The sequence below is a fragment of the Pygoscelis adeliae genome, unplaced genomic scaffold (genome assembly GCF_000699105.1).
Source record: "Pygoscelis adeliae isolate BGI_AS28 unplaced genomic scaffold, ASM69910v1 Scaffold361, whole genome shotgun sequence".
In the NCBI taxonomy this organism is placed as follows: Eukaryota; Metazoa; Chordata; class Aves; order Sphenisciformes; family Spheniscidae; genus Pygoscelis; species Pygoscelis adeliae.
Window position 1 is genome coordinate 2733683 of NW_008824187.1, and position 25440 is coordinate 2759122.

The 25440-nt window shown below is 35.4% G+C and overlaps 1 protein-coding gene across 2 annotated transcripts in view; it reads right to left on the reverse strand.

The window, feature by feature from the left end:
* The window catches only part of CCSER2 (coiled-coil serine-rich protein 2), a 75377-nt gene that overhangs the window by 22832 nt on the left and 27105 nt on the right, over positions 1–25440 (reverse strand). For both annotated transcript variants that reach the window (XM_009334646.1, XM_009334647.1), the window contains exons 4-6: positions 12582–12672; positions 9172–9334; positions 8122–8317 (exon numbers count right to left, since the gene is read on the reverse strand). In XM_009334646.1, coding sequence (XP_009332921.1) covers positions 8122–8317; positions 9172–9334; positions 12582–12672 — 450 coding nt within the window. The remainder of the gene's footprint in view (positions 1–8121; positions 8318–9171; positions 9335–12581; positions 12673–25440) is intronic.

The window sequence follows — 25440 nt, forward strand, 5'->3', positions numbered from 1 at the left end:
TAGAGTCATAGCATCATTTACAAATTAACAGATTATATTTTATATTTCATATTTATCTTATGTTCTACAATTAACAGATTTCATCAATATTTGTTATTTTAAACAACTATTCAAACAAATGCACACACTCAGAAGAAAAGCTACATCAGATGGTCACAGTTATAATTGTGCAGGAGTAACCATGGGAATGGAAAAAACACAAAACAAGACAAACTATTTCAAGCAAAAGCATCTTGCATGGCTTTTAAAAGCTCTATCACGGACATCTCTGGCATACTTTTTGTTTGCATTAAAATGCATGTAAGTGGAGCAATAAAACAATACAACAGCAGATTAAGACCTAACTGCAGAGAAAGTTAGTATGTCACATATTCTCTGGTGATTTAAATCAAGTACTCCAGCCCTGTGCCACACCTGACTAACATTCACTAGCAAAGCAAGAAATAAGTTCATTTGCATCAATTCCCTTACCACTGTCTTAATTATCTTAATACATATAATGAACATTGGGCAACTGAAAAAAAAATTCAGTTCTAACACTATCAGTGCGAACTTAAGCATCCCATTGAGAACATATGCTAGGATTAATCTATGAAACTTTTCTTGTTTTGTTTTTTCTTTCTTCCTCATCATATTGCTAAAATGAGATTGGGGAAGGGGAAATCAGCAGAATAAGGCTATCCATTGTACAAAACAGATGAGAATTAGCAAAAAGACAATAGAATTAGCAAAACAAATGCAACTGGTTATATACACATGCTATTTTTGCTAGCCTAGAAATTATATGCTAAAATATCATCACATTTCAGAAACTTGGAGAGAACATATACTTTTAACCTTTAGGTAAAATTACAATAAACTTTATAAAGGTATCATCACATTGCAATAGGCAATATAAAAAGCTGCTACCTCTTGGTTTTTACGTAACATTTTTACTACAGTAGTATACATTATTAATTATAGTATAATCACATCTTCAGAGCAGTTATACTAGCCCCATTTGTGCCAAATGTAAAGGATGGCTTACAAAAACAAGAGCTCAGTTTGTTAGCCACATCAAAAACAAATGCTTATCAAATGCACTAAAAAATAAGTTCTACTTATAAACATAAGCAGCAACAAAAAATTTTAATCTGGTTTCCTTAGCAGAAGATTGCTTTTGAAAAACAGCAACATTAGAAGGAAAAAATAGTTGTTAATATTTTTAACTATTTCCTAAATTTAAAACATTGCAACAAACAACTCAAACCTTAAACATTCTGGCAATCCTGGTACAGTGATTTTTAAACATTACCGGTAGTTTAGGCATGAAAATAACCTGCAGTATGTAAACTGACAGAGGACTCATGTTGCAGACATTCACATTTAACTAGTTATGTAGGGATAGTCTTCAGTTATAGATTGATTATTTTAACCTGATATAAATTCATATATATATATATTTGCATGCAACGTTTAATCAAGAATATGCTTATTTTAGAAACAGTCAAGTAACATGGCAGTGACAGATCATTTCACAGTTCTTTTATTGTTGCTACGAGTATCAGCAGCCCATTTGAATCGCTACCTGTCTACAGTGATTTTCAACTCAGTCACATTTACTGGAAAGTTTTTGCTGGGCTTAAGTGAACAGCATACACTTCAGCTTTTGGCCAGTTTTGGGTGGTCCCTATGTAATAAACTAAGGTAATCACACGCCTCAAGATATGTTTTAAAGTGGCTTATAAAATTACAGCAAACATGGAGTCCGAAACCATTACAAAATACCCCAGCAAGACTTAGAAAATCATCCTATATTTACTAATAGCTACATAAAGGGAACAGGTGGTTGTGGTGGAAAAAAAAAAATCCACACACAAATTCCCTTCAAACATTTTTAGAATACTCAAAGACTAAAAGGTTGCTCTGAAAAAACCTTTGTGCTAACTTTTTGAAGACAAGTGTAAAGAGAGAATTATAGTGCCTGTACAAGAAATCCAGAGCAATGTCTAAAGCTTTACAACCAAGACTAGCAAAGTAGCCTGATTTCACGCTGAATATTATTTCAGCTTCATATTCCTTTGCAAAGGGTATCTGCTGAGAAAATTAATACCATCTTAGTTTTCTACAAACCAGTTGATTTTATTGTTTTAGGACAAACTCAAAAATTGTATCCGTAACTCTCATTGAGTGTACATGTAGGTAAAATATGTAACAATCCTTTCTTCCCCAAGTGTTAACACTGTCATGCACCTTATTTCTCTGGACAATTAATTTTCTACCTGTCAAACATTTTTACATACCCACTCCCAAATGCTACAGTCTAACTGAAGCACTTGATTATATTCTCAAGTCTGCATCTGTCATTTTTAGTCCATCTCAAGAACATGAGCTGAAGGTTATGGGAATAACCTTCCATCATGGCTGTCACAGGTATACCACAACTCACCCAAATACAAAGAGCCACAAATTGAAACCTCTATTTTTGAGTGGTTATACGTAACATGCTCTCATGCCAATATTTTACAAGTGTGAAATCTTTATTAGGAGTGACACACAAATCCCCGTGCTTGCTTCCCCTTACAAATTCCCAAAGAACTGACTTATTGCTTTTGGTAAACAGAATACTAAACATTAATTTTTATTTAGTGACAGATTTATGAAGAAGTCTATCAGATACAAGTACTTAGTCAAGAATGGCTTAATAAAAACACCTCACTACCTTTCTAACCTACTGTGCTGATTATACACAGCAGCAGTTTACCTACTGTAGATTGTTGGGCTTTGAGCACTGCAGTATTTCTGCTGATAAACAGTTCAGCAGCTCAAAAATGCCACATTTGCTTGTATTTTCTCCTATCCTCTCAGCAGTTACATGTTCTCACTTTATGTGCCTCTATTTTAAAAAGAAAAAAAATACAACCAAAAGAAAAGTCAAGCTCTGTGACTAAATACACCATAATAGTCCCCGGAATATATTTCAACATTATAAACATGCACCTTCTATACAGCATACAGACGGTGCAGCTGTTCTCACTGCCTATCCTTTCCATCTTCTCTTTTCCCCTTGCTTTCTTTGGGTGGTATTACTTGCAGACTGTAGTTAAGCGCACATGTAAAATAAAGAAAAATTGTAAAACTTTTCAAAGAATAGAAGAGACAAGATAAAAGGTATTTTCTCTCAGAAGAAATCTCCCATTATCACCTCAGAGGAAGATACAAAGCTCAAAGCTTAAAGACAATAGTTGTTTTCATTACATTAACATACTTTAAATTCCTCTATTACAAAAATGAACCCATTAGAAGCAAATGCATTTTCAGCAATTACCTTGTGGTTCCCCAACAGCATAAGCTGCCTTTTTAACATGCAGCATTTTAAAAGAACATACTACTAATAGTATACTAATAATTTCATCTTGAGAATTCTTTCAACATTCCAGCATCTACAGTTCATGAAGAAGTTGAAAAATGCTAAACAAACATTTCTAAGGTTTATTAAAGTTTTATCAAGGTCAAGCCTTTGACTCCCAATTCAAAGTTTTCTTCGGTTCAGATTACTCATTTGAATAGTCTGCTTTGCTAACAGCATTTTTATAAAGATGCAAACAGAAAATTCATTAAGTGTCCATCAAGTAGAGGGTGCTATCCACCTGCTGACTACTTGGCATTTTGAGTGTATTTTCATTCAAATATCGCTAGAAACAAGTGTCATACAGTTTCCATTGCCCACTGTGAAAATGCTGTTATAATGACAGTCCAACAGCTAACCAACTGTTTAAACTTAAAATTTGCGAGTTTTATTCGCTATTGTTTGTTGATTTCTTTTGTTCCATTTCTTTCAAGCACAGTTAAGTCACTGAGGTGAACTATTTTGTGGCTAAAAAAAAGTAACAGTTGTAAGTGCAATTTATACAACTTCATACATAACACAAAGAAACCTTTGTATCTCATTAATTAAATCTGTTTGTTCCTTGTCTTCAGGCTTCTTATAACAAAGATAAGTATCTCTGACAGATCTCACTAGATGCAAAAAGAACAAGATGGCTATGTTCTTTGAAAGCACCCAAGTGACTTACTAATCTAAAGCCTTAGCAAAAATATATTCATGCATTTAACAATTTTGCACTACAGACTTCATTTTTTATAGAATAGTTTGGGTTGGAAGGGACCTCTAAGGTCATCTAGTCCAACCCCCCTGCCATGGGCAGGGACATCTTCAACTAGATCAGGTCGCTCAGAGCCCCGTCCAACCTGACCTGGAACGTTTCCAGGGATATTTCATTCATTCCTCTTCATACAAATGGGCTAGTCATATCTGATAAGTTACAATTAAGATCTGTGCTTGAAAAATAGGATTTCTTTTCCATTCATGAAAGGTAAGTTGAAAAGAAACTTTTTAAAACCCTTGCCTCCCCCAGAAAAAAAAAGCTTCACAGATCTCACAGTTCTGTGAACCGCTTCATGTAAGGAAAAATTTCTTTACTGAAAGAGTAGTTAAACATTGGAACAGGCTGCCCAGGGAAGTGGTTAAGTCACCATCCCTGGAAGTATTTAAAAGGCGGATAGATGAGGCGCTTAGGGACATGGTTTAGTGGGCATGGTGTTGTTGGGTTGATGGTTGGACTCGATGATCTTGGAGGTCTCTTCCAACCTTTAATGATTCTATGATTCTATGATTCTATGTTTCAGTCCTCCTTAAAATATCAGTAAGTGCTGATCTGAGATAAGACAGAGTGGTTGTGAATCATTGCTGCCAGTCTTGAGAGGAAGTTACTACAGAGGCTGGTCGATCCTTGCCTAGGATCAAATGCTCCAGGGCATCAGAAATAGTATAATTCTTATTTAAATAGGGATGTATTTACATTAGCTCTGTAGCCTCAACCTAGAGCAACAAGTTTAAGAAATTAATTGAGGAAGAGGAGGAAGGAGAAGGAAGAAATTTTTAAGATCAGAAGAAAACTTATTTACTATTAAGCATGCAAATTAAGTACCTCAGTCAATGTTTAAGAGACAGTAACATTTAGATATCAATTATTATTAGTTAGACTTGCAAAGCATTTTCTTCTTACAATACAAAGTTAATGCTCCAGTTAAGCATTAAGTGAGAACATTCACCAGTAGTTCAACATCTCCCTCTAAATAATTACAACTGCGTTTAGTACAAGAAGAATGTATGTTTTTCACTCCATATAAGCTTATAACATTGCTGCAAAATCAGAGAAGGTTATACTTATTACAGTGAAAATTTTAAAAAACTCTGCATGAGATAGACTCCTATTTCTGATTTCACTGTCTGAACATACAGAAAGATGGCAGTATGTGAGGAGTAAGCAGACAGCATGTGTACTGCTGGCACTGTTATCCTGGTCACACGGAGTTCAGAAAAGGCTAGACTGCTCAAATAACTACTTATTTTTCCAAGCAGAACTGGGAACACAACACCAAACCCATGCTGTTGCAGCTATGTTGACAGTAATATTCAAGGTAATTTATATATGGTTATGTGAGCTACAGTCACAGTAATGAATCCAGTATAGCACAATAAGCTTCCCTAGGAATCTGCTAGGTATGCTGTAGAGCATAGCATGTAATGAAGGTAAGTAACACTACAGTTGATTAGATAATTGTATAAAATTGAATTTAATTACTATATCTAACTATCTTGCTACAACTGCTCCTGTGAGACCTCATGCCTAAGCCCTACAGCTTAATAGACCTACAGCTCTATTTCTACCTATCCAAATTAAATAATATTGCTAAAAGTCATAACTGGAAAAAGGTAACACACATTTAAATGTATAATATAGGTGAAGCAGAGATTCTGCTTTCTTTACTAAAGCTAGTGTTTGAAAGGAGCTGACTTTGTATCTTGCTTTTTCACATTTTGTAAGAAGAGGCCTGTCATATGACCCGGACTGAGATCAAGTCCTAGTTCTGTGTTCAGACTGCTAAAGTTCATGTAATTGTTTTCAAAATTGTATTTCTGTTCTCTACAATAAGAAAAAAAGAATTGCAATATTTTTTACTCATTTCTGTTAGTATAAAGCTCTATATTTTCAGGAAAGGTTTAACACTTAAAAATAATGAAAAAATATTTCATACAAGTTTTACTCTAATTGTTTAGTAAATGAAGGTAGTAGAGGTCTAAAGTCTTCCCTTTTATAGCTGTTGATTTACTTTACATTACTATTCATATTGTTTGATTAAAAGGCTGGAGAATACACAGAAGAGTATAATAAACATCCAGAAGTCCAGTGATGAATTTTGGAAGCAGCGAGTTAAAACAGGGGGCGGTTACGTCAGGAAAATATGGAGAAGTAGGCTCGACAAAGTTTGAAGGGAAAAATAATACTTCTTACTACAAAACTTGCTATTACAGGGAGGGAGGGGAAAAAAGATCAAGCTTTTGGCAACAGAAGCAGCAAATTTTGAAGAATGTACATATTAAGAGTAACTGTTTCTTCTGTGAGTTTAAGTTTTTAAAAAAAACTTAATCTGAGCTACTTGAGGCAAGGTTTGTATTCTGTAACCTTTTAGAAAAGTCTGGCTATTATAAACTAGATCAAGATTTAAAATACAATATTCTGCAGGGCCAGACACTATTTGCCTATAACGTGCACGCCTTTACACAATGAACTACACACACATGGATTATCTGTCTCGTTGTTTAATTGTCCTTGTGTTAAAGGCATTAAAAGCTCTGGATAAAAAGTTCCCTGGTATCTCATGTATTAACTGCATACTTGAGACTGTCGGGAGGCACAGTTTATGCAGTCCACTACTCAGACATTAGGCTCTAAGAACACATCTTCCCTCTCTGACACTACATTACTTTTGTTACAATTGCATTTCTGATTTTGTCAGTGGAAAAACATCTCCGGTATTCTCAGTTACCATCGGAAGCAAATGGTCACATTTCTTAAAGGCACAGTCATACCCTTGAATTAGCCTCATGGTTGATTTGCTTTTTGTTTTGCTGTGTTTTGTTTTAGTGTCTTACTTTTAGGGCACAAACTTATTTCCATTACATTATCCTGTTAGAAAAGAACAGCAGTAAATCTAGCATTAAAGAGAACATCATACAGATACTTTTCAATGCAAATCTGTATATGCCTCCAAAGAAAGTCTCACAGACTTTTTTGGTTTTTTTGGTTTGTTTTGTTTTTTGGGTTTTTTTAAGGTAGCAAAGGAATTCTTGTAGCTGAAATGCCATACTTGTGCTGAGTCATCCAGCAGTTTACCAACTCTCACAATTTGCCAAGTTTTGAGGCAAAATGAAAAAGGTCCTTGAAAGCTGTCCTGGTTTTGGCTGGGATAGAGTTAATTTTCTTCCTAGGAGCTGGTCGGTAGGCAGGTGGTGAGCGGATGCATCACTTCCCCCTCCCACCCCCCACCCCGGGTTTTTCCTCTCTCTCTCTCGTTGTTTTACTTTCCATTACAATTTATTATTATTATTCTATTATTTCAAGTATTACACTGTTCTTATCTCAACCCACGAGTTTTCTCACGTTTGCTCTTCCAATTCTGTCCCCCATCCCACCGGCGGCAGGAGGGGGGCGAAGTGAGCGGCTGGGTGGTGCTTGGTTGCCGACTGGGGTTAAACCACGAAAAAAGCTTATGACAATTCAGTGATTTCATACACCAGAAAGGTTAAATTTGAGCACTTCCAGTAGAGATGACCCAGGAGGATTTGCTAAGCTTCTTGTCAAAACACACAGAAAAGATTAAGACAATGAGGAAAACAAAGCCTTAAGAAAAAGCAATTACCATTGACTTGCTGAAAGCAAGTTTGATCAGTGGGATCGATTTTCATATTTTTTAATTTTTTTTTTTTTTTAGTCCCAGCTTTTTAGCATCTTATTAAATAAAAGCTTGTCTTCATCCACTGATCTTTTAAATTTAACATTATTTCCTCAGAGAAGCAGAATACCAGAATCTAATATTTTTTAGAGTCCGTAAAGTGCTGAAAAAGCAGAAAAAGTACTATTTTAAATAGCAATAGAAAGTGCACACTTTCTTGAACACTGTAATTTGATGTATAAAGGAAATGACAATAGCCTAATAAGACCAAACAGAACATTAGCCCATCTAGGCTCACTCTCCAATATACTTGACTGCTTGCGTTCCATTTAAACAGCTCACCTGGTGCAGTAATCTCTTCAGTTTCAATAACTGAGTTTTTACAGCTGTGCAGTCTTGGACCATGTGCCGAAGTGTCATTTCATCAAGCATCACAGTATTCTCCGGTAAGCCCACCAGCTGTCTAGGAGCCTGGTAAAAATTTGGTGCTCCATAGCTTTCAAAATGACCAATAGGAGATTCCAGGTAGTTTGCTCCCCTAAAAAAAAAAAAAACAAAAACAAAACCACAAAACAAAACAAACAAAAAACACCACAAAAAAAAACACTAATGACAAACTAGAGCGCATTTAGTAAAAAAGAAAGTTATGTAACAAGGGCTATATTCACATACTGTGGTACACAGCAGAAAATAAATACAGCAGAAAATAAATCAATCAGAAAATGTCAATCCTATTTCACTCAAATGCTGGACTTTCCTTCCCACTTGCATAAATCTCTCGCAGACTAAAAACTACAGTACCATAAAACCAGTTTGCTCATCAGGATTTCTATAAACTATCATTTAAGCTAACCTATAAGAACTATAGGATTACATTTAATTTAAAAACAAGTTAGTAAGTTAAAAGTTGTCCAAGCTTACAAAATGCAAGTAATAAGACCATGTAATGTTGTTCCATTTTTTAAAAGTTGGGTTTTATAATAGCATTGTAATAATATAATATATAATAGAATATAATACATACTATCATGATTATATAATGAAATTAGTAATAATAATTATATAATAAATATTTTTACTAATTATGAAATAGAATTATATTAATATAATGCAATATATTACATTATTATACAATAGCATTATATTACTATAGCATTTATAGTATTACATAATCCAAAGATGTTACCTGTGTTTAAAAACCGTGACAGAAACAAAAAGTTTTGAAAAGAAATTGTTATAAATCACAGTGATGCTCCCACTCAGACATGCTATTTATAGACATACAACTATTCAAAAAATGTCTTGTACTCAGTATCACTTGAGACCCTTCAGTGCCAAAAGAGATTTCTCACAGTATTTCAATTGTTTGGGGGAAAGAGGCAAGTCCTTTACCTGTTCAAATCATTTTTACCATGGATATAGTGATCAGTATGGCCAAGATGATAGTGATCCTGTGTATTCCATCGCTGTTGTGGTACTCTTTTCCAGAATCCTTCCTGATGTTGCCTAGCATTTCTCTCTTGTCTATCATAACGGCTCATGTTTTCACATTCCTCTACAGAGAGCATAAAATAAGAAAAAAAACGTAAAATTTGTTCTTAAGACCTTGTAAATAAACTATTTACTATGTGCTGGTAACAGATGCAGTCTAAAATCTGTGGGTTTTTTTTTTTTTTTTAAACTGATCAAAAAAAAAAGTATGGATTTTAGGACTGTCAAGCAGGCTTCTGTAATGATGTCACATTTTTACTAGCATATAAAACTTGTTACAAGAATAAGAGTAACCTGTAGGAGAAACTACAGAATTCAGTCTTAACAGTATTTCAGGTTTAAGTAGAAAATCATTTGGAGGAGGTAGGGCTATGGGTAAGAAAAAAAAAATCTAAAAGTAACATTTTCCTGTCTTTCTTACTGACAGGATCTTCAGGCCTTTAAAAAGTTCAAACAACACACAAACACAGAAAGACGACATTTTAGAAAAGGGCCAGTACTTCATTCCAAAACAGAACAGTTTCATTACTTAAAATACATATATACATCATCCTATTCATCTTGTTTGTTTTTCAACTTGAGAGACATTTAATCTTTATTTACCTGGACAACAGGCATGATTTAAAACAAGCACACAAAATAATCCCTTTAAAACACTAACTTCTGCAAAGCAAAGCAGATTCCACAAACTTCTTAAGGGAAGAAAAGCTGTATTTGGCAACAGCTCGTAAACCACTAGAAACAAAGCCAAAACAACTGCTATTTGTGCAGACACACACAAAAAAAGTCATAAACTGCTAAGTGCAATGGCAGAATTCTCCTTCACTTACCCAAGGAGTTTTTCCTCACATTGTTAGTCCTTTGCTAGGAGAATAACTCTACACAAGAGAACATTGTTTTATTTGGCTGCCTACTCAGACATAGTTGCGCATAAGACGCTCATAAACAGGCCTTCCTTCCTGCTTAGTTCCCAGCCTGCGTGTTGTTGGGAAGTGAGCCCAGTTTTACCCTGTGATTTAAAATTGCCATCCTCACTCACTGCATACTTGTTGAGCTAGAATTGTTTCTATAAATAGCACCCAAGCGGCATCCCAGACTCCAAAGTGAAACAAGGAGAGCTTCTATAGACCTGGAAAGTCTTAAGAGGCTGACGTCAGTGAAGTCACACATAATTATGAAAAAAGCGTTGGCAAAAAGTGCTGTTAGATATCATTATAACAAATACTCGTATCTACAATTCAGTTTTTATCACCTAGTTCAATAACCAAAAAATTAAATAACCAAGAAAATAAACTTATTCACCTGAAGTAACAGAAGATTTGTTTTCTTTTAGAAGCATCCTTCTACAGCTCTTAACACATTAAAATTCAAGTGGGTCTATTCAACATAAGCCCTCAATAAGTTTATAAGTAATTTTTTAATTATGATTTTCAGCTTTGGAAAATGAATTTGAGACACCGAATAGAGACACATGGATATTAAAAATGAATAAATTTCGCTTTTTCCGGTGGTCATGTTTACTTAAAGGAAAGCCTGGAGGTGGCTTTTGAATTCTTCTTTTCAGATCCTCTTTGCTAAAAATTCAGCGATTTCAAGATAAGAAGCAATTATAGCAGAGATACCCAGTTTATGCCACATTAATTTTATATGGAATCCCAACTTTTAAAAAATGCCAAAAATAATAGTAATTAGCTAATATTGATCTCAAGCAGTAAGTTTCTCCTCCTGAATCAGCAGCTTACACAGCAGATTGTCATAGTCACAAAACATATTCCAGCTATACAAACATTATTGATACTTAGCTGTAGAAGTGGGAGCGGATTTAAGTTTATGTTGATGCAATTGAGAAAGCAGTGAATTAAAAATTGTATTTCATTTGTGTCTAGGTTAAAAGGCAAACATGAACTTTTTATGGTTTTGTGGCAAACATTCACCTTTAAAATGCATGTATTTTTAAGTTTTTAAATTAACAATTTGAAATTACTGATGCAGATGCACTGCATGTTTTATAAACAAGGAAACTTATGAGAAATTGATCTACCCTTTAAAATTGTTTCTTAGTTTTTCCCAACAGAATTAGAGTTACCCTTATTGAAAGAATATCCCCTAGGCTTGGACTGTTATCCATTCTGGAAAATTTAAAAAGTAAAAAATAAAAATTGTACACTTATCTGGGCTAAAAAGTTGAATACTAGCACTGTTGTCAGTAAGCACCTTTCACGCAAGTACTGTGGAAAACTTATTCTGAGATTTAAAAGATTAAGTACTGCACTTCATATGTGCACGCTTCAAACATTATGTGCCACCATTGTGGTAGATGGAAGAATTATACATTTATTTACTGGTAATTTGTCTTCGTATCTAACAAACACGCAGGAGTCTTCACCCAAAGAACTCAAAGGTACTCTCAAAAAAACCTGAATTTCCCCAAACTTCAGCAGGCAGCTGAACAGTACACAAAGTAAGGAAAGCTTGCTTTCTTTCAGTGGCTGTTTGTACAGGGTAGGGCATTACAGTCCTCCACGTTCAATGTTTCTGTTCATTTGAAGATATATTAGCCTCCACTGAACTTGGAGGTAAAGCTAATACCCATATTCACATGACAGTGACAATTCTTATAAGTAGATCAGACCAAAAGCAAATGCCTCAAACTTTTCCAGGCCAGGATTTGAGGAAGTATGGCAGTAATTTGCCTTACCTAGTTCATTCTAGTCTGGATTTGTATTATTTTCATGGCATCTAGGTATCACTATCCTCCCTGGGAAAAGTTTGCCAGTATCCTCACTGACCACAAGAGTGCATAAAAGACATCTTGAAAAAACACATCTTAAATCTTAAGGCTTCCGTTACCCTGAATTGTATAAAATATATTAGGAAATATTGTTATTTTGTAGAAGAAAACAAATAATTATCTCAAGAAGAATTACACTGCCATTCACCAAAGCTGAAAAAAGCTGTGACAACATTTTCAAACATAGCTGAAGCATGAGACTGAAGGACTAACTTAGAAGTTTAAATTATTTTAGTAGAATAAATTTCAAAGAAACAAAGAGTGTGCAACAAGGTTGCATTTTTATAAAAGGCAGTAAATTTCTAACTTTGGAATTATTCTTCAAATGCAAGAGTTGTATTTGGGGGAACACAAATATCACACTTCCTACGTTTCAGAAAAGAAAGAGTTGTTACTTAAAGAAAAAACAATTTGAAGAGTGCATTGGCTTATTAAAGCAGAAGTCAGAACAATGCAACTCAAAAATCTCTTAAGCCCATACTGCAGTTTCACGGTAAGATTGCTTGGCTAACTTACTAACCTTTGTCATGAGGTGGGTCCTCAGGCAGGTCCACATCAAGCATGAGATCATCATCTTCAAGATCACATGAATCAAGATTATTCAAGATATCCTGTGAGAAAGAAAATGTGATACAGCTGCTTTCAAGATATTTCATTTATGCTACTGTCATAAAAAGTTTTTCAGAGCTTTGTTACATTTGTACTGTTCACATATTCAATGTTATCAGCAGCCTCCTCTCTTTAGAGGCCAAGATCAACCTTACTTGAGACCATCTATACAAACAACAGTCATCACACCTCTAGTAATATGATATAATAAGAGTGCTAAATGAAACAAAGATGGATTAAAACATTTTTCTGCCTGATGCCTATGGAATACTCCAAAGAATTTTCTATTCATTAATATCCTGCCTTCTCCCCAGTTGGAAGCACTTTAAATCACTTTGCTCACTTAGAATACAAAAACACCTTCGTGAAGAGAAAATGTTAAATCACCTTATTTTAGCTCTTGTATCATACTATCATAATATCATTGAAAGGAAGAAGGGGGAAACCTATGTTGTCTTGACTTTTTGGACCAACAAAACTTAAAATATGCTATTATCAGCACTAAGCTCTGCTGCCTTTTGTCTTTAAGACTGCGGTTCATATAAAGCTGTTTCTAAAGGGACTAACAAACTGTCATGTTGCATGGGTGTGCTAATAGTACAAGAAAAATGCAAATAAAGTGTTAGTACTAAATGGAATTATACATATTATATATAGTCAGTCAAGTGTATTAAAGGACTGTAAGTGGGGGCAAGTCAAGTCAGTGTTAAAAAGACAGAAACTGACCTCTCTTTCTTTAAGAATACCAACAGTAGGGGAAAAACTCAAGAAGTCAAGGCTGTAGAACATTCAAGCTTATTGAGCAGTCAGATGCTGCTAGCACCATGCACCTGAAAAGCCACATCAGGCAACAAAGCGCAGTACTTGATCAGAAAACCCAGACTCTGTTTTACTTCATTATTCAAAGAAAGCTAAACTTATTAATACCAAGTGATTATAACACAAAGTAGGTCTAAGGAAACTGTTAACAGTTATACAGCTCTAAATCTTGAGTTCTATTTTCCCATGTCCCACAAATAAAAGCCATAGCTTTAAGGCCCAAGATCAGACTCAGGCACTTCACATCTGCCTCTTTTCTAAGACCAGAAATGCAGATTTTTCTTAGGTTTAAACAGCTACACCTAAAGATTATTCATGGGACCGACACTGAAAAATTTACCAAATATTAAGTAAAATAAGTGTTTTACTAATTCTCTCTCACTGGATAATAAAGTGATCACTAAATACTTAACTGAACACTTGCATACAGTTATCAATACACTGCAAAACAATATTCACTTGGAAAGCTATCCCTTTGCTGGCTACCATTTATTAGACGCTTTGTCAGAGATGTATAGATGAAAAGGAAGAACATTAATAGGCATTTGTCTAAACTGTTGCTCCAACCGTTCTTCAGTCTTCCTATAGTGTTCATAAAGGACTACTGTATTTCATTACAAATGGTGGAAAGAGCCAAGTATATTTTAAATTTTTTTTTTTTTTTGTGACACGGAACATTAAACATTCTACATTTCTGCAGGGGAAGTTATTTATTGACTTAGGAGGCAGAGCATGAGATGAAAATAGTTAATATGCACTTTGTAAAACATGAGCAATATAAAGGAAAGATGGAATACCTGAGACAGAACCACCTGTTTTTGTTACACTTCAAAGTCCTACCTGAGTTATTTTGTTTACGTATAGCGTTCGAAGTATTTACAGGAAAAACCAGAAAAACCTACATATCAGGGCATTGTGAATAATAATAAAACCAACCATGGAAAAGCTTCACAGAGAAATGGAAGCCATTGAAAGGTAATGCAGATTTAACATCTGGGAGAACAAACTGCCTGTATATATTTACTTCTTTTTGTTTCCATTAATTTACATTTTTCCATGAACTAGAAGATTTTTAACTAACATGTATTTTTTAAACAATTCTGCAAAATGTAGGTGTGTTTGAGAGGCAGCTTTGGTTTGTTAGTTGATAAGTTGTTTCTATGCCATGCTTTGACCTTCCAAATTAGTACGAACAAACATTATTTTCTTCTACTGTGGGAACCTTAATGAGCGTGACAAATTACAGAGAGCGGCCACAAACATATAAGAAAGTTGAAAACGTTTGCCATTGCTGTGCAAAAGCATTAAAAAAGCACAATATAAAAACGTAGTATGTCAGACTGTTAGCTAATAAACCTAGATAAGCCACTTTACTATCTTTGTATCAGAACTTCAGAAGCCTAATGATGTCAGAGAAAGTCAGCATTTGAGATGCCAAACATACTTTTCTGTCAACAGCACATTTCATTATGCTTCCCTAATTATACATTCCTGCACCACACTGAGGCAACTCCACACTAGAAAACACAACTGTGAATATGAAGTCTTTGCAATAGCTGGGCCATATGTGAATTCACTTTGAGTATTTCCCAATGCTATCTACTTGGGAAACATAATATAAAAGTAGATGTCAGCAATGTCATCTTGAAATAGCTGTAAGATAAAGTGCAGGTTTCATCAACACATTAGTACATATAAAACCTATATTTACAGACTTCCATTGTTATTCTTACTACTGTATAATGAACTGAAGTTAACTACATGTCAGTAACATTGTTAATAATGTGTACTTAACAGCAACTATCATCATGAAGTGATTCTGGGCAACGAGCTCAAACAGAACAGGAAATAAAGAAATTCTTCAAAAGTGCATCAGGTCCAACCCTACAGGAATAGTACATGTTTCAGCAATTAGTAAAAGTTACAGTAAGAGAAGAATCCTATTTTATTTGTACAGTTGAAAAGAATAATGCATATTTATTAAAAGGGGCCACAAGGCTGATTTAGCACTAGATTTTCAAGATGGTACAACCGAGAAAGAGATTAAGTTTGGGACTGCGAAATCCCAAGTCAAACTACAATGCTGTCCAGAAGCTCTCCCTCCAGAAAGGTTTTCAACTGAACACAGGCAGTAGTGCTTTGTTCTCTTACTGCAATAGAACAGAAAAAGCATTAGGTGAGAAACAGATGATCTATGACTACAGGTATAAGGACCGAGTAAGCTGAGAACCCCAACAGCAGGGAACACTCATATTGCATAAGGACATGGGAAAAGACTAAATAGAGAGGCAAGGGTAAGGCTGCTGAACAATTACACCGCATTTAGAAAGTTTACTTCAATGTTCTGCAAATTCTTTCTGCAGGGATTACCCTCAGCTGCTATGTCTTACCAAAGGTTAATCAAGCACACACCAACAGCTCACCTACAACAGCTTGGCTTTTTTGCCTGATTTGTTGGATGCATAGAGCTCACAATCTCCTTCTCAAAAGGCATAACAATATTAAGTTATTAAGACCAATGCTTTGAAGATTGGGGTACTGTAGAGCAGCTACTTTTGCCAAAGTTGAAAAGGTTTGGAGTTCAATATAAATTCATCTCCATCATAACAACTGGAGTAGCAAAATATTCTGTTTAAAAAGTTCAGTTTCTAGAAATTCCTCATGATACATACATCATAAGCTCTCTCTTCCACTGAAGAGCAGTATTTTTCAGTCCACCAACTTAAGTTCAATTTAGCTTAACAGTTAGACCTAGGCAAGAGGCCTGGTTCTCAGCTTTCCCATCATTTCTTGAGCTAAGTGTATAATGCAACTAAATTACAGTTTGCCCAAATTAGAATAAGGATAGATATCTACATTTCCTTCCCATTAAACGTAACAACATGTGGACCAGTGAAAGCTTATGACACAATGTATATTACACTGGAATTAAAAAAAAGAAAAAAAGGAAGAAGTCGGGCATTGGCATTAGTGCAGAAATACAAAGCAATTCCAGATGAGCAACCCTCAGACAAATAATTTTGGAGACTATTCACAGAATTGAGAAGAGCCTGAGCTCAAAACACCAATTCAGTACCCTTCTTTTCACGCCAAGGTATGCTATCTTGCTTGAAAAGTGATTGCATTGAGGTAGTCATGAACTGCTGGTGAATATTAGGAACATATTACCTTTTTCCACAATTCCAAATCTCAGACCTCATTCATTTGTTTTACCTTTAGAAAGTAGGCTGTTAAGCTCACATGCAATTTAGGTATTCCACAGTGATTACTTAAATTGAATACACATACAAATTTCTTCAGTTTCATTTGCTCTACATCCTGATTTTTTAAGCCTATATGCACAATTTCTTTGATCTTTTAATTTCGTGCTCAAAAAAGACCATACGAGCAATGCACGCAGACCATTTAATACAAAATATTACAACTCCTTAAAAACTTCAAACAACAAAAATATTAAAGGATAGGTATCACCACTTTGGGGAGAAAAACAAAACTATAGAAAGCACATCTACAAGCTCAAAATTTGGCAGCAAAAGATCATGTGTCATCTACAGCATCAGTATATAAATACCTCTCTGGCACGCCTAGTTTTGATGTTAGTATTCACATACTACTTTCCCAGGTTACTGACAATGCATTTATAGAAGCTTTATCTGACATTAATATCATCTAATTTAGTAAAAACTTCACTGTTAAATCTAGTTGGATACTATGAAACATGCTAGGCTATTTCCAGTATATATTTTCAAAGTTATTTACTTAAAGAACACTGCAGTAATTAAAGGTCACTTTGTCGAATGACAGCACCTTATAGGACATTCCATTTATTTAGTTATACTTTAATCTCTTTGTACAAACAAATCATCAGTAGGTTAGAATCAGACTTCAGACTTGTAGTTAGTTACTCTTACAGTACCACGCTGTATTCCTTTTGATGAAAACGTATTACAGCAAGTATCAGTAATGACCACTATGAAATCAAGGTTATTTTATGACTTCCATTAGTTGAAGGTGCTTTACTTATTTTGAACGTTATTAGTCTTTATGGCCAAGTTTTAGACTCAATTTTTCTATGTCTACCTCAAGCTGATCTCCAGTTTTCAGTAAGAGAGTAAACAATTTCTTAGAAACTGTTGAAAGATGAAGCAAAGTCATTTGTCCACATAACATTTTTTTCTCCATTTTTATGTTAAAAAGATCTCATGGACACATACTGGAAGAAAGCTTGACGTTTAAATTTTTCTGACAGTTCTCTGAAATTGAGATCTCAGTTTGGGCCAAATTTGGGCATGGATAACCAACTTAGAAGCTACTGAAAAACTAATTAACATATCAGAGCAATTTAAGCAATGGCTTAAAGAATGACATTTAAATCATCCTAAAAATAAAAAAATGCATAAATAAAAAGCCCTCTGAATAGAATTTTATCTCCAAAATACCAGAATTACTTTTATAGGTCCTTTGGACAATTAATACAGAAAAACATGTTAAAAATGCAATTTTACATGAAAAACCACAGGTCTTAGAAAAACTAGCATCTCTCTATTACAACACACTTCTCTGTAAACTCAGAAAAGCAGCTGTCAGTCACTAAATCATTTAAAGCAGACACATGTCCTTGTGACATTCCATTAAAAAAAAAAAAGTCAAACATCCTGGTCAGACATCACCTTCATTCGTCTTCTACTACCAAAGAGACGCTATTTAAATAAAACATTTGGTGTCTATGTTAGCACAACAGTGAAGCCATGATACTGTGTTTAACATGAGTCTGATGCTATGGTAATTAATATATTACTACAAATTTAGCAATATTGATTTCACCTAATACCACACAGGAGAAAAGAGTAATCATAAAGTAAGTCCTCCTGAAAAATAAATTAAAAAAAAAAAAAGCCTCTTGAAACAACAGAGGATGTAGGGTTGACACTGGGATAGAAAGTTAAATTACTAGTCCAATGGTTAAGGCTCTAAGAAGTACCTGATAGTTTCAAGCCAGTTATTCAGTTGATTTACCCAGCAGTAGGAGTCTTCACACTTGCAGCATCAAAAAAACAGAACAATCCCTGTATAGAGGGATAATTCAACACACCCTTTTAATGCACAGGAGGACCCTTTAGAAAAGGGACTATGGTAGTGCATTGTACCACTAGTTGTATTTTTTATTGCAACAAACTCAGTTTCCGAAACTCCCCATCCTATCACTTAGCAACAAAAAGGCAAAGTTCTTTTTAAGATCATGTTATTCACAAAACCGTTGATAAGATAGCTGAACTGACATTGTATCTTTTGCCAAAAATTTCCTCAAGTCCAACAGTCTTCAGAATTACAGAGTAAGCAAAGCTTCTTCCACTTTACTATTTCTGAAGTTAAGAAAAACATCAGAATACAGCCTCGATACACATCTCAGCAGCCCAACTGCATAGTGAAGTCCTATAGTTATATGAAGCAGCAAAGATGGAGCTGAATAGGAGAGGCCAGCCACAAGATACCTAGCTTACAGGATTTACTGGGAAAAAGTATGATAAAGAGCATGAAGATTACAAAAACATCAAATAGAAATTGATTCACAGGACAGTAGTTCTGGACAACAAAACCACCACAAAATAACGGACAGCTTTCAAACTAGTTTTGTGAAGAGAAACCCGGGTATGTCTCCTTAGATCACTAAAAATACCTACTCTCAAACTGAACCTGCCTTGTATGTTCTTGTTTTGTCTAAACTGGAGCGTTTAGCTGTGATGCATCAGATGTGCAAGTACTCCAAAAACCCGAGAAGGAGAACTAAAGCCTTTGCAATCATTCCTCCACAATTTGAACTTGTTGACAAACAGCATCACTGGAAAATGTGAAAAGTTCTCTTTTCCTCATACGTAAAAATATACACTAGACTTCTTTTAGTTACAATACAACAGCTTTTCTTAGATAATATTTTCATTACATACAACATTGTACCTAAATATTTCTATGTAAAAAAAATCCATCAATAACCCTGCCAGTATGGCAGAAATACTGACAAAGAAACCTTATATTAACATAAAGAACACTATTTTAAACCTTTATATTAGTTATTCCTATTAATTCTCTTTGTATGATCTGCCGCTAACACGAAAAAAAGTATTAAGACATCAGAGTATCCCAGATGAAACTTACTACTACTTTTTCATGAGTAGTCATGTCTCTGCAGTTGTTAAGATCTCCAAGCTGGATACTTCTGGTGTGACATTTGAACACTACAATCAACATGTGGTCGTACTTCCAAAACAGAATGCCTTTTATTGTCTACAAGAGTTCATTCACCTGACCGAAAGTAGCGATGACTGCAGTGAGCTAGCATAATTTTGGAACAACAACAAAAAATATACTGTGTTTATATGATTGTCTGTGTTTTAATATTTGAAATGAGACTAAATTGAACTATTTTACATCTGAAAGTGATTCATGTCTCTCTAGTGTCAAAGTGTATTACAAGTCTTATGCTACACTAAAAGAAGGGCACTGTTTCGTATTTCAAACATTCTTTTGCAAATAAAACCTAGATGTGCTTTATGCTCAGAAAAACTAGCAGCTTTAGATGCATGAAATTCCAGACATTTTCACACTTGTTTTCTATGCAGTTGCATATGGTGCATCTCTTCTGGCAAGATGCTAAAAATTAAAGATTTTGGATTTTCAATTAAAAAATATATTGAGGAGGGAAAAAAAGGATGAAAAAAAGACCACAGAAAAAAATTCAGCAAGCAGAAGATAAGCATGAGTAAAAGGGAGAGAACTACGGAAGAATCTGTCCAAAAAACTCAAGGGAAGTGAAGAGTTTGAGAGTAGTACAGAAACTAACAAAGTATCATTTCAGGTACTTGAAGAATGAAAAAAGGAAGTAGCTTTTAAAAACAAACACTAAACAGACCGGGTAAATCAGTCACCTGGAGGGCAGCTAAAGGGTAACTGCAAAAGTCAAATAGGATTCAAGGGTGACAGTAGAGAAGAGGGAAACTTCCAGCGTCTTTTTCAATGCTATTTTCAGCATTTGACAACACCCCAGAAAAGAGATAAAATAAAGAATTAGGAATTCAATACAAGTCTCAAAAAAGGCAACGTTAAGTAAGAACTGAACAGAACTGTGAAGTGACAGCAGAAAACAGAGACAGAAGATAAAGACAGAGGAAAGCATATACCGTACTATAGGGCTGAAGAGAAAAACCCACTGTAAACAAAGTCATAAGAACAGAGGAAACTACACAGGGAAGAGAAAGGTTAGAACTCTGCAAGATACCAAAAAATAGGATCAGAAGTGAGCTATTTTAAACACTGTACATTGCAAGTCACATTAAAGATAATTAAGCTCAACATCCAAACAAGTATTTCATCATTTTGTTCATGCTCTCTAATGGAAGGTTGCCATGACAACAAATGCAACAAGAACTTTGTTCTGAAAAACCAAGACATTTTATGTTTAACTATTAGATATAACTGTCTTAAATAAAAATATACTACTCTTGAAAACATTTTTATAGAGGCATTGTATGTTCTACCTAGCTTTACTGAAAGTAGATAGGAAATAATTATTAGGTTATTACCCACTATATCTCAAGAAGCAGCTATGCTTGCTGCTCTTTTTTAAATTTTTTTTTATTATAAAATCAGATGTCAGACTGTGTAAAAAAATCTGAAATTCAATAGCACGATGAAGACAGAGAAAGAAGAAAACCAGAAATATTAACCATTATCTTGAGACTTCACCAATTCATAAGCAACAGCACTTTCCAAACACGCAGCCACAAGTCAAACCCCACAGCCACAAAAAGCATTCCTTGACTGCCATCTAGCCTCCGGTAATGAAACTGAACCAAGGTTTCAGTTATAACCAAGTTTGACCATCTTTCTGCAAAATTCCAGCAAAATTTAAGAACTTTTTTTTTTTTTAAATAGGCAGATGCTTTTAAGTAGAAAGTTTCCATTTCACTATAGAGCACAATAGAAAGCCATCAGCAGTAAGCATAAATAGTAACATAGAAGTAGCAGAGGCTGAGGAAAAGCAGTTCTTTCTACTCATTGCTTCCAGCCTGTTTTCAGAAAAAGTCTACTGACATCAGTTGTTCAGCATTACTTTTACAGTTTACCTATGTCCTGGTTTCGGCAGGGATAGAGTTAATTTCCTTCCTAGTAGCTGGTACAGTGCTGTGTTTTGGATTTAGGATGGGAACAAAATTGATAAGGCACCGATGTTTTAGTTGTTGCTAGGTAATGCTTACACTAGCCAAGGACTTTTTAGTTTCCCATGCTCTACCGACTGAGCAGGCTGGAGGTGCACAAGAAGCTGGGAGGGGGCACAGCCAAACTGGCCAGAGGGACATTCCATACCATGTGCCGTCATGCTCAGTACATAAACTGGGGAAAGCTGGCCAGGGGGGCCGCTGCTCGGGGACTGGCTGGGCATCGGTCGGCGGGTGGTGAGCAACTGTACTGTGCATCACTTGCTTTGTGTACTATTATTATTATTATCGTATTATTATTATCATTTTATTTCAATTATTAAACTGTTTTTATCTCAACCCCTGAGTTTTTCTCACTTGTGCTTCTCCAATTCTCTGGGGAAAGCTGGCCAGGGGGGCCGCTGCTCGGGGACTGGCTGGGCATCGGTCGGCGGGTGGTGAGCAACTGTACTGTGCATCACTTGCTTTGTGTACTATTATTATTATTATCGTATTATTATTATTATCATTTTATTTCAATTATTAAACTGTTTTTATCTCAACCCCTGAGTTTTTCTCACTTGTGCTTCTCCAATTCTCTCCCCCATCCCACCGGGGTGTGGGGGTGTGAGCGAGCGGCTGCGTGGTGCTTAGTTGCCGACTGAGGTTAAACCACGACAACCTACAAATAATGGAGCATTTTACACTATAAAGCAATACGTAATTGCTACACATACTCTTAACTGGCAAAAATAATTGCGAATGATTCTCACTCCACTGACTTGCACTTGTATTAATAGTGTGAGGTTCAGCTTAAAGAAAAATAGGGAGGCTTCAAATGACTCCCAGCTGAGAAAGGAACCAAACCATAACCTCAACATTCAGAGGAACACCATGGGCAGGGCTGCTACCAGGAGATCAATTAAGTTTCCTCTGTGTAGTAGGTTTTAATTATACCCTAGCTAGGTTTTTGGGGTAATCTGAATACGACTTGCTACACAGCATTAATGTGTTCTATTCTTATACAGTCTGCTTAATAAACTTGTTTCTAATTAAAAACAAAACAATCCTCAAATACCTCCTAACTATTTTCAAGTAATTCTATTTTGACCAATCTCTAAGTGAACTGCTAAGAACGCAGGAACTTACTTGCACTGTTGCAAAAGTATATGCTCACTACATTATCCTGATAACATTTCAACAGCGTGAGCCAGTAACACCAGAAAAACTGAAATGCTGTTTACTCAGAACCACCTCATATGTGAAAAAATGGCACTTTTGTTAAATTTCCAGTCTCAAGAAGGATGTATAAGGTGATATCAAATTGCAGTTGGTATCAATATGGTCTGAATGCAATGTTAAGTGTTCTTGAAAAGAAAAGTTAAAGTGCATCCCATATTTAGAACTATGGGGACAGTAAGGCTGAAACTGGGTGTACACATTTCATCCAGAGGGACTAAAGCTGTGTGTACTACAAAAACAATTGACCTCAACATGTATAAGACACTGCCGCTCCCCTAAATTTCTGATGCTTTGCAACACAAAATAATTTGGAAAAAGATTCAGCACCAATGTCCCTATAACTTATTAGGACACAATTTTAGGTAAAAAGGAAAGTAAAAGGAAACTGTGTGCCAATCTAAGTGTTTTTAATCAAGTTGTCTGTAAAATATTCAGAAACCCAGTTAGATGGGTTAGATGTATGTCTCAATTTGTTTTACATATTTTTTAAAAAAAGCTTTTCTTGTTTATACTGATAACTCCGAAAAATACTCCAACTCTAAGAGTACTGTTCTCTTTGAGCACATGTTTACCTGCTCACTATGGTTTGAAGATTTCCTAGGAGTAAGGAAAACAACGTGTGAGCCTTAAAAATTCAGCAAAACAGTTAGATGAAGTACACTAGAGTAATTCTGAAGTCCTTCTGTTATTGAAAAGTAATGCTACTTGGTAGAATAAAGAAAAAGCGTTGATAAGGAATAGCTATAAACTCACATTAAAATGTAACACTGGATATGCAGTTACCAACTCATACAGGAAACGCCACTTACAAGCTTATGAAATAAAAGAAGTGCTAACTTCTACCAGTATTTATTCTCCTATTTCACACAACACATTAGCTGCTGCTCTCTCCCTCTCTCCACCATACAAATTTCAAAGCTGTCATTAACGGCTACCACAAATGAAACACAGGAGTGTAAGTGAAGTTGCCTTACTTGATTTTACCAGCCAAAACAGCATGAGAAGATTTACTGTGTCAGTTGTGAATTGAGCAGCTCTCAAAGGCATATATGCTTTCCCATCCCAAAGGAAAAAAGGTAATTTGCCATAAAAGCTTGTTCACAAAACGTCATGCCTCTCAAACCAACATCACAAGAGGTTTGTGCACTGTAATACAGTCATATAACCTCTTAATAATATTTGACAGCAGGGACACGTACATCACATAAGACAGACAGAAATGCCATGTCATTAAGTAATTCAGTTTCTCACTACCTCCCGTTGCTATAATAGTCAAGCTCTGAAGTTGAAGACTAGAGCAGTAGCGGGAGGGTAGATGATGGCTATTTTCACTCTGAAGGCGGTACTTCTGAAATCAGTCTCTTTCATGACATTTCCTTTCTCTGCCATGAGCAGAAAACCATCTGCCAGCAAACTCTGCCGAAAGAATGGTTGAGGAACCCTGCTAACAGAACATACTGAACAAGTTTGTACTCTTAGTTCTGTATTAAGACAGGTAATAATACAGACTGAGTTTTACATAGCGGTTACACATTTTTCTACTAAAAGCTTAATCAAGGATGCTCTCCCACTAATTTAATATGTCCACAAATATTATCTGTTCATAATGGAGACTAAATGCAAAAAGGTGACTTTTGAGGCTTTGAAATGAGAAACAAGCAGTCTAATGGTTTTCCAAATACAAATTTTTAGGCATAACTGAAACTTTTTAGAAACTGAGGATATGAAAAACAAATGCCAGAGATTTCTATACTTGTAAAAGTGGAAAAATTAAAGCAATTATATCGACCTAATGAAAACTATGACATTAGAACAGTACAATTCAAGTGAGCCAGCGTCGTTTTTGTCAGATTCTGGAACGTGGCATGAAGATGTCAGGACAAAAGAGCATGGACCTTTGACATGACCTTACGAGCTTAAACAGAGGTTACCAGCAACACCAGCTTCAGATAAGTGGCACACAGACGCATGCCAATGAAAAACACTTTTCAAGGCTGGCACCTGTATTAGATTCCACTCCCAGAATCACTGTATTTCTGAGCAGGAAGTTTGAACCACTTCATAAATTTTAGAAAACAGAGTAAGTCAAAGCTCTTTCACATGGCAATCCTAAGCAGAAATGGCAGCTTACCAAGAGAATGTATTTCCAAGAAATCCTGTTATAATCACAAGTAAAATTCAGACACGGTGTTTGCCATTTTCTAGAAAGCATTTTAGTAAAAGCTAAAATCTCACAGAAGACTTCCTGGGCTACTCCGATGTCTCTTGCCAAGAAAAATATTGGCCTACAAATCCAGAAGTCAGGCTTTCAGGTAAAGGGGTGTGAAGGACCAATGAATTATTCAATCTGTCCTGCAGGACAGGATTCCTTTGGTGATGAATGCAACAAATCACAGGATCATTAAGGTTGGAAAAGACCTCCAAGATCATCGAGTCCAACCATCGACCCAACACCACCATGCCCACTAAACCATGTCCCTAAGCGCCTCATCTACACGTCTTTTAAATACCTCCAGG